Source organism: Panicum hallii, chromosome 5, assembly GCF_002211085.1.
Source record: "Panicum hallii strain FIL2 chromosome 5, PHallii_v3.1, whole genome shotgun sequence".
Lineage (NCBI taxonomy): Eukaryota > Viridiplantae > Streptophyta > Magnoliopsida > Poales > Poaceae > Panicum > Panicum hallii.
The window spans coordinates 16,914,113-16,924,138 of NC_038046.1; the positions used below are offsets into that span (position 1 = coordinate 16,914,113).

Here is a 10,026-nt window from a genome sequence, read left to right on the forward strand (position 1 = left end):
TGAACTGCCGCAATTGTCCCTGTCACTCGGGCCGTTTGTAGCTGGTGGTTTATAGTACGTACTACATCACAGAAGATGTGCTGCAGAAATTAAATCACAAGCCCATAGCCCACCAGCACAAGTTTTTGGATGAATGCTTATCCATGAATGAAAGAGTTCGTTCTTGCTATCGTGAAAACACAAACTGTCTATGAATTCTTGTTGATTACTTATTAGATTCTGTAGATACATTTTCAAGTATGACGTAATAATCAAAGGCATACGATTCAAAATTGATCCATTGCAGTACTAATTTAGCAACAGATATAGTGCACTTTCTCCCCTAAGATGTTGGAGAATAGATCTTATTGAACTGTCGAAAAGCAATATCTCATCACCACAACTGTTAGGGGCAGGAAAACAAACCCAAGTCAAAACACAGGACGACTTAAGAGTTAAAACAACACAAATGGCCCCCTCTAATGGATTCACTGCAACAAAGACATGAACTTTACCAACTTCAACGAAAATGTCAACAAGGCCTCACTCAACACGTCAGGAGCAAAACAAAATCAGGAACAGGGGGTAGCAACAGGACAGCGTCATATGGTACAACGGGCATAAAAACATAATGGAATGCCAGGAAAATAAAATATGAAGAAAAAGGAAACAATAGAGTCAAATCTTGATATTGTACAGGTGGGCATCAAAACTGTAAACCTGCTGCACAGGCTAGCTAAGCATAGAACCAAAAAATAATTTAGCATGATAACGAGTCGTCCCTGTTTGTTTTGTTTCGACTATGATCGATCATTCCGGTTGCTGAGAAGTCACGAGTGCAGCACACACCCTGCCCAGCAGCACTTCGGCTTCCCATGAACAAATGTTTCTGTCAAGCTTGTTCTGAAGACATGAAATCTACTGAATCACACACTCGCATTTCCTAAAACCTTCATTTTCAGCATCATCATCTGACAACCCTTCATCACTGCCAAATCGCAAACCCCAGTAATCAGACTATATTACAGTACAACAGAGTGCTAGTAGAACACAGGAACACAGAAGACATGTATGCATTCGCTGCACCCATGTTAAGATAAAGGCTCAAGCTTAAAACTAACAAGGTTTGTGGCCTTATAGTTTGGAAAAAGCAGAAGCAACCAAACACTTTCAACATACGAATAAAGAATCAGTGCTAATAAGCAAGGAGGGAGCTGTCTTATGATTAATGAGTGCAGATCAAACAAAGATGCAGTTATTTCTTAACACGTAACAGTAACAAGTATTAAACCCCATTCTTTCAAAAAAAAACAAGTATTAAACCCCACCGGACAGACACATATATACTTACATCATTTGACGGTGAAACTGCTTCTTCAACAAGCTAAAACTGGAGTAAGCTGCATGCTTTATAACATGTTTGCAATATAGAACAACTGACAAATATGTGTTCTACATAATAAAGACACTGCCATCTACATATTTATAGCTAGTTCTAAAAATTAAACTTAACTGATATAAGTATATGTGTTGTCTGCCATGGGCACATATATTTAACTTCAATTTCACTACGTAGAAATGTCTTTGCCTTTTAAAGAATATGTAGATGTCATTACTGGATATTTGACTCTATAACCAAGAATCTACTGAGTTCTAGGTTAATAGTAGAGACCACTCCTTAAAACGAGAATGATATGGTGCTTTTTTCACTGCAAACTTTGACGATGTATTTTACCAAGCACAAGCAGGATGGTTTCTAGATGGCACAAAAATACAGAACATATGAATGATATGGTGGTTTTTTAGCTCTTCTATTGAGGTTTGGATTCAACATTACTAGAAGACAGATTTGTTTTCATTTAAATGTATGATAATTGACAATGGACCATTCCGACATTAATAAACATGAAGACGATACATATTCTGGGAGGCACAGTAATGTATAAGGAAAATTGAACTTTTGGACCATACCTCGTTTCAAACTCCCTTATCTCAAAGAGATCCTTTCCACATGTATCTGTCCACTGAACCTTCCTCCGCTCCATGCTAGCTCTCAAGGTCTGCACCTCTTCCAGTGACTCACGCGGTTCTTCACCCTCACTCACAACTATAATATGCTCCAAAGAATCCCTTTTGGAGTTGCTCTTAAGACAGCCTCGTCTCTCATTCCCAATGATGGAATCACTAGTGCATTTCTTGTTCGCTGAGCAAGATGCTTCTTCCTGTGTGCTATCCAATGCATTGCTCGATACCACTTTTGGAGGCGACGCCACCTCGAGGCCATTGGCAGTGCAACCGAAGCAGACAAAGGGAGCACATTTCCCAGGCGCCTGATCCTTGCCGGAGGCCAGATGGTACACCTGATCACCTCCCCGGTCGACTAGCCGGTACTGGTTCCACGGCGAGACCTTGACGGGCTTCTCTTCCGCTTTCCTTCCAAGCAGCAAGAGGGCGAGGCCATGGCTGTACCCTGAAGCTGAAGACGAGAAGAACCCTCCTCCTTCCACGGCCAGTAGCATCTCCACTGCTCATCCAGGCACCATGAACTAAGATCTTGTGCCCAGCCAGACAAATTACCTCCCCATTGGCTCGCTAAGAATCCTGCAATGGAAACTCGCATCATATTCACTATTCCAAATTCTTACAAAAAATAGTGCGCAGCAAACAAATGCGCAACCGCATTTGACGGATCCAGGGGCGGGTAGTATAGGACGCCCACTAATTTTGCCAAAAATCGAAGCTAGTGGGCATGATACAAGTATATACTAGTAATTGGGTCAGATACTCAGATCCGAATGCACACAGCTTGGGCTGCTCGATTCCGCAGCCTGAAGGGAAGAGAATGGTAGGGAAGGGAAAGAGCAGCGTACCTAGTGGACGATCGTCGCCGGTGAAGCCACTCGCCCAGCGCCGCTGCCGCCGGTGAGGAAACGGCACGTAAGCAACCACGGATCGGATCGAGAGCGAGAGCGGGAGCAAGACGAGAGAGAGAGAGAGAGAGAGAGAGAGAGAGAGAGACGGAGAGGCTAGTTCGGTTGCTCCCCGATGTTTTAATTAAGGGGGCAAATTGCATATCAGCCAAGTACTTTGACCATTTGACGGTTTGACCTTAAACTAAAACTCACCATCAGAGAACCCCCAACACATCGTTTGGATGTACATATTGAAGCATAAAATTCGAAATAGGTATGGGAGGAACTAAATATCATTTATTTGGATGATTCAAAAATTAATATTGCAAATTTGCTCCTTATTGAGCATAATGCCGTAGATATTTTCGTAATATCAAGCCCTCTCCCTCTGTATTATCTCAAATCACCCTCCTCCCCTCCCCATATCTCTCTACTCCACGCTCCCTCTTTCTCCCTGCCCCTCCCCTACAGAACAGGGCAGACCCTCCGCCGGTCTGGGCCGGCGGCAGTGGCGCCCACCAGCTCTCCACCGGGTCCAGCCGCCTCTCGCTCTCCCTCCCTCTTGCATCATCGCACACATCTTGTAGGGGCGCCGCCACTCCTCCCCTGCAGAACAGGGGCAGGCTCTCCGCAAGCCCGAGCGGCGCCCCACATCCTTCTGCTAGGTCCAGCCGCCTCTCCCTCTCGCCGCGTGCATCTTGCTGGGGCGCCGCCACTTCTCCCTGCAGAATAGGGGTGGGCTCTCTGCAAGCCCGAGCGGCGCCCACCAGCCCTCCGCCGGGACCGCCCTCGAGACCGTTGTTGCCTCTCCCTCTTCCCCTCTCTCGCGCCGGAGAAGCGGCGAACCTCTGTAGGAAGCACGTCTGCTGAGATGGAGGCCACAGCAGCGCAGAGACAGTGACATTGGACTGAAGTTTGCGCTGGTCGAAGTCGACCGTGGGATGCAACTGCTCCTGGAGGAAGGCGAGTTGCTGCATTGGGTCGCTATCATTGGTGGAGCAGTGCAAGAGTTTGACAAACGTGCTGCCGCCTCCAAAGTTGCCGTTGTAGGCGTGGTTGGCTACGTGAGTGGTGGTGGCATTCAATGGCTTGCTGTCAATTCTAATTTTATTTGCATGCATATCCAAACACAAATTGGATTTGCCACTTTGTTGGATTCTGTGTAGCAATTTCATCTATATCCAAACAATGAATTTGTTATTGTGATCCATTTTCAAAGCTAGTTTGATTTGGTATCATATCGGACTCAATCTAATACCAAACCCTCCAATATCGACATCCAAACGGAGCCTAACTCTCCTTTTGTTCATCCCTCTTGCCACTAGCTCTAACTTTTACTAAATACTCTATTCATTCTAAATTATAGACTGTATTTGCTTTTATCAATACATAGCATTTCTTATGCATTAGATGTATGATAAGAACTACATATTTATAAAAAAAATACCATTTGCAAGTCGAAACGGAGTAATTAGCGTATAATAAAATCTATGTGTAAAAAAATAGATAAAAAGTAATACAAATGAGAAATGACAAAATTACCCATATTAATATTTGTATAATGTCACTATTCTTCCTTCATCTTCATGATTTTTGCCTTTTCTTTTTGATAATGATGGTTTTTGCTTTGGCCAGTATACCAGCAGTACTATTTTAAGGCCGGTCTTGGACAGAGAGACCCAAAAATAAACCTTTATTTTTTTTAATCCTGGCGTGGCCCTGCCCGGCCCGTTTCTCCTGCTGATCTGGTCGGCGTGCTGTGCTTTGCGTCATCGCGTGAACAAAAAAACACGAGACCGAGACGGGATTTGATTTGATTTGAAGGCGCACCGAATCGAACCCAACCCAAACCACGAGTAGATACTAGAGAGGCCAGAGGGGGAAAAGGGGAAACAAATTGGAAGCGCAAGCAATCCGCGCAAACCCTCTTCCCCAGCTCCCCTCCTCGATTCGCCCGGCTCCATCCCCGGCGGCGGCGGCGGCGATGGCCCGGAAGAGGAAGACGGATGCCGCGCCGCGGCTGGACGAGGCCGACCGCACGCTCTACTCCACCTTCTGCGGCGCCGCCAACTCCCTCTCCCAGCTCTACACCCAGGCCATGGCCCAGCAGAAGCTCTCCTTCCAGGCCGGCGAGCGCCACGCCTACGTGCGTACACCCTCCCCGCGTCCTGTGCCCCATCTTTCTCTGCTAAGTTCTACCGTGCGCCCTGCCTGCTTCCTGTCTGTCGGTCTGTCGGTTGGGGGGATAGGGAAATTCGATTGCTTTTCCGTCTGCTGGGATTGACGGAGGAGGCGACCCAAGTCTTGAATTCGAAACTTATATATGCTAAGATCTGAGAAAACTTCCTATCCAATTGTCCCCAAGGGACACTCTTTCTCCAATCTTTTGATTGGAGGAGCGAAGAGTTAAGATTTTAGCCATCCATCAGTATACGTGTAGGATTCTGCAGGCCCAGGCTTAGAAGAAGAAATGCTGGTTGGGACAGTCTCAAATCTCAGTTCGGTGTTTATTGTGTAGTGCCACACTGTCGGCCTGTTGTGTCATTGTAGGTAAACCATTAGGTAATTCACAGCAATTCAATAAGTAATTGTGCAGTGTAGGACTCTGTAGGTGCTCGTGCACCTATTTAGTATGCCTGCAATGGATGTAACCATGTTGCAACAGTATAGTATCCACTGAGAACTTGAAACAGTTTAGTAAGAAGATTTATTCCATTAGTCTTTGGAGAAACAATTATGAGGCATGACTACAAGTCTACAGTTATACAGAAACGTACAGGATTTGCTACCTCAATTAATTCCTGCCTGTGGGCATTTGTCTTTCTTAGAGAATGATAAATTTCTTGTCGGGGAGGAATCTTAATTTTAGTTCGTGATGACCTTACCATTTATAATTTAAAACTTGGTCTTGTGGTCACGTGGTGTCTTACCTGCCAAGTACAAGACCTTCCAGTTCTTATGCTATTCTTCTTTGCTAAATTCAAGCTTAATGATGCAGGAAAAGCTCTACCAGTGGATCTTGAGGAAGCATGAGGAAGAGTCAAGGCTCACTGTAGCTGATATAATTTCTCATATTCAGGTCCAGCCTTGAAACCTCGTAGACCATGGTGCCGCCTTCTTTCCTGAGAACATGCTTTGACTATGACTTGCATTACTTTTTTGTGGAGAAGAAAAACTTGATTTAGTTTATATAATCATATCTTTCCTGTGCATCTGCATAGGTAGCTATTTAGTTCCATATTTGTTTCCTTCTCTGTTTGTGTTCGATAAATCTATATGGATCTCCTTCATGAGGACCAGGTTTTCCAAACATACAAGATACACCTCATACTGTACAGGAGTTATGTTCAACAATGGATTGTGAGAATTGCTTGAGTGGGATCTTAAGTTGTGTTTGGTAAATGCTATGAAGTATGACTTTAGGAAGAACTACAGATGGATATCTTGTTACTATCATACCTGTTCCATTGGGTAGTAAGATTTATTGCGCGCATTAAATTTGTGAAGCAGGCGTAGTGTTGACATACTCTTGTTTCTTTTGCAGCATGAGATGGACTACGGAGGTACTGATGCACATGTCTCACCAAGAGTGCATCAGCATCCTCAGATTGCAAATCCATTCACAAATTCAGTTGTTACATCTGGAACTGGTTTATATGGGCAAACGGCAGCTGGGTTAGCTCCTAGACCCAGCCTCAGTGACCAATCAAAGAATATGATATTCTCTAATGCACTATCAAGCCCGGTGCGCAGGAGTCTCCAGAACCATTTGGCTCAAGGTGCTGGCAATGGAGGCCGGAACACAGAACCAAACTCAGCAGGGGCAAATAGGGAGACCAACTCTGCAAGCTCCAATGACACTTCTATGGACATGGTTTCAGATAGCGCTGGGAATGAACTCTACCAGTGATTTGTGGTGAGATGTGTCCGCAATCAGGCAGCATTGCATACCAGTAACCACTGTTGTCTGTGTTTTTTTTTCTGCCTTCACTTCTTTGATATTTTCCCCAAAGCTCACCTTCTATGTGGCGATGTACCTGCACATCAAGTTTCTTTAAGTTATTATTGGTAACTTTGTTGCTTTATTCCTCCCACACTGTTTCCGTGAGTTTGAGACTATGAATGTAAATGAAAATCACATTGTGATATGTTCTTAAAGAGGAAGACGACTAAACTTCCTGAAACTCGGATTAAACTTCTTTGCTAACTGCAATGAAACATTTCGAGGACTTGATGAGACCTCAATTTAACTTGAGGCTTATTCTGTGCAAACTTCTAAAACTTTGAGAGGTTTGCTGTGTGAAATCTCTGAAACTCGGGTTTTCCTGAATGACACGTGTGTGAAGCTTGAGCTGAGTCGATGAGAGATGTCTGTTACTATCGGGTTCGTGTTCTTTATTCATACACCTTTGGTCCACGTGTAAAGTCCGGTCTTGTTTTTTTATAAAAATGTTGCTGTAATCCCATTTTAAACGTTGTGCTTCGATTTGTATCTCTTGATGGCTCCGCTCATCCCACATGAGATGTACTCCCTTTGATCACAAAAATTAAGGCTTTAGACATTGTATAATATTCAAAACACACTTTGAGTCTTTAACTAGGGGTATGTATTTGCATAATACAATAAAATTATAGTGCCATGTGATATTTTTTTTCAAAATAAATCTGTTGGTGCGAACTTCAAATGTTCAAACTCACACTACTACAATGCGGTGTTCTTACCTGCGCAACGTCTCAATCAGGTGACTGGAAGTTTCAATTGTTTCATCACGAAAGATATATTGTTCTTCATTGTTGCCAAAAAAAATGTTCTATGATGTTACTGAATTGTTCTTCAATGTTGTAGATGAATGGAGCATGACACATAATGCTGCAACTTCCACGTTAATATTGCAGATGTTGTTTTCTTGATGTTTCAAATGTTGATCTTTTTTATGTGGCAACCCATCATCATATTGTAAAAGTTGTAAACTTCTGTTTGATGAAGACGATGGATGATGACGGATGAGGTTGAAATGTTTGATTTTTTATGTTTCCAAGAGGAAGAGGATGCTGGATGATGAGATAGAAAATGCTACAAATATATTTAATGCTTCTGACTGACTGCTTATTCTCCACCTTCACATTGTTCGCCCTTTGATGGTGGCCTTGTCATTGGCTGACACCATGCTCCAATTCCTCTGACGCCGGCGTAACCCCGGATTTGCCTGAGCGCAGCGCCTTCCCCGCCACGTGCGAGGTCGCCGTCTGGAAAGGGCAAAACGTAGAGACCACAATTATCTTGACAGTATACTCCTAGGTTGCCGTTGTTCGCGCTCATCCTGCGGGAGAGCATTTAGGAGACACGGCAACCGATCTGCCTAGGAAGTCGCGCGCCTCCGGCGCCGGAAATGGCGTCGCGGACGCTTGTTAAGGCAGTACAAGATCTGCCGCAACGTTCTCGCCTGGCCTTGAGGACAATCGAGGTTACGGAGGCGGGCAGAGCTGGACAGGCCGAGAGGGCCCTCGACCTGTTCGAGGCAATGCCCGTGAAGAATCAGGTGGCCTGGAACGCGGCCCTGGCCGCGCTCGTCGACGCAGGCCGCACCAACTGGGCGCTCTCCTTCTTCCGGGAGATGCCCAGGAGGAACGCCACCTCGTACACCACCATGATCGGGGGCCTCTCCCGCGCCGGTGGAGCTGCCGCTGCCGGGGCTCGGGTTCTCTTCGAGGAGCTCCCGCTTGATCAGCAAAACGTCTTCACCTGGACGGCCATGATGTCGTGCCACGAACGGAACGGCGAGCCTGGTAAGGCGGTGGAGCTCTTCGTGGCTCTCTACGGCGAGTTCTTTGCGCGCGGGATGCTGCCCAACGCGCACACATTCAGCTCACTGCTCAAGGCCTGTGTGGGTGTCCGGTCGCTGGCCATGGCGCTGCAGCTCCATGCTGTCATCGTCAAGCTGATGGGCGAGGGGAGTAGACATTGTTTCGTGTGGAATGCCTTGATTGATGCGCACGCGAAGCTGGGCGCAATGTCGGATGCCGAGAAGGTGTTCTATGGGATGCAATACAGGGACATCTGCTCTTGGAACATCATGATGGATGGATATTCCCGGCATAAGCTCGTCGACAAGGCTCTTGATCTCTTCAGGATGACAAGGAAAAAGGATGCCTTCACATGGAACATCATAATATCCTGCTTGGGGGAGAACCGCCTTGGAGAAGGTGCGCTCCTCCTCTTCATCGATCTGGTCAGATTGGATGGCCACTGCGGTGGCAATGCCAAGCTGAACGCGTCAACATACACGACAGTTCTGCACGTTTGCTCAGTGCTGGTGCTGCTTGCGTTTGGTAGGCAAGTCCATGCACGCACCATCAAGGACGGGATTGGTCAGAGCAACGTCTCCGTCAGCAATTCTCTGCTCAGCATGTACAGAAGCTGTGGCGCCATGCTTGATCTGGAGCAGGTGTTTGAAGAAATGACGGTCAGGGACATCATATCATATAACTCTGTGATACAGGGGCTTGGCCAGAACGGTCTTGGGAGGCAAGCGCTGGCGATTGCGGAGCGTGCACTGGAACTCAAGATGTACAACAGCAACACCTTCATCGCCATCCTGACATCCTGCAGCCACTCAGGTCTAGTCACTGAGGGGCTGGGATACTTTGACGGCATGGCCGAGAAACATGGGGTGGAACCAACGCTTGACCACTACATCAGTGTCATCGATCTCCTCGGCCGTGCAGGAAGGCTTCAAGAGGCGTACGACCTGCTCCGGAAGATGCCGTTCGCACCAAATGCGGTGGCGTGGCGTACTCTTCTGCATTCTTGTCTAGCCCACAAGAACAGCATCATGGGGAGCACTGCGGTACAGGAGCTGAGAGCGCTGCAGCCCGGAGGCGGCAGGGGGAACTATGAGAGGCTGGTGCAGGGCTGTGGAGGCAGCAGCATGGCTGGTGAAACACTGATCGCAAACGAGAAGAGTGCTGATCACACGCCAGGGTGTACCTGGCTCACCTGAATTTCTGAACATCCAAGGTCCTTTCAGTTGATGCCTGAACAAAGCTGCATCAGTATTCAGTAACTTCAGCTATGGCCCACCAATACTCAACAAGGCTTGCAAAGGACCTCACACGTGCTTGCCGGGGGGGGGGG

The 10,026-nt window shown here is 46.5% G+C and overlaps 3 protein-coding genes across 3 annotated transcripts; 2 read left to right on the forward strand and 1 right to left on the reverse strand.

The window, feature by feature from the left end:
• Window positions 1-466: 466 nt before the first annotated feature.
• LOC112895222 lies at window positions 467-2,986 on the reverse strand. The gene is made up of 3 exons (XM_025963155.1): window positions 2,850-2,986; window positions 1,951-2,580; window positions 467-967 (listed from the first exon to the last, which is right to left on the reverse strand). Exons 2-3 carry the CDS (start codon window positions 2,496-2,498, stop codon window positions 898-900), a joined length of 618 nt encoding a protein of 205 aa, XP_025818940.1. The 5' UTR covers window positions 2,499-2,580; window positions 2,850-2,986; the 3' UTR covers window positions 467-897.
• Window positions 2,987-4,694: 1,708 nt separating this feature from the next.
• Window positions 4,695-7,075, forward strand: LOC112895839. Its single transcript, XM_025963838.1, has 3 exons — window positions 4,695-5,037; window positions 5,890-5,970; window positions 6,436-7,075. The coding sequence occupies exons 1-3, from the start codon at window positions 4,876-4,878 to the stop codon at window positions 6,799-6,801; spliced, it is 609 nt and encodes a 202-aa protein (XP_025819623.1). The 5' UTR covers window positions 4,695-4,875; the 3' UTR covers window positions 6,802-7,075.
• Window positions 7,076-8,281: 1,206 nt separating this feature from the next.
• LOC112892513 (pentatricopeptide repeat-containing protein At3g29230-like) lies at window positions 8,282-9,892 on the forward strand. The gene has a single exon (XM_025959657.1). It carries the CDS (start codon window positions 8,282-8,284, stop codon window positions 9,890-9,892), a length of 1,611 nt encoding a protein of 536 aa, XP_025815442.1.
• Window positions 9,893-10,026: the final 134 nt, after the last annotated feature.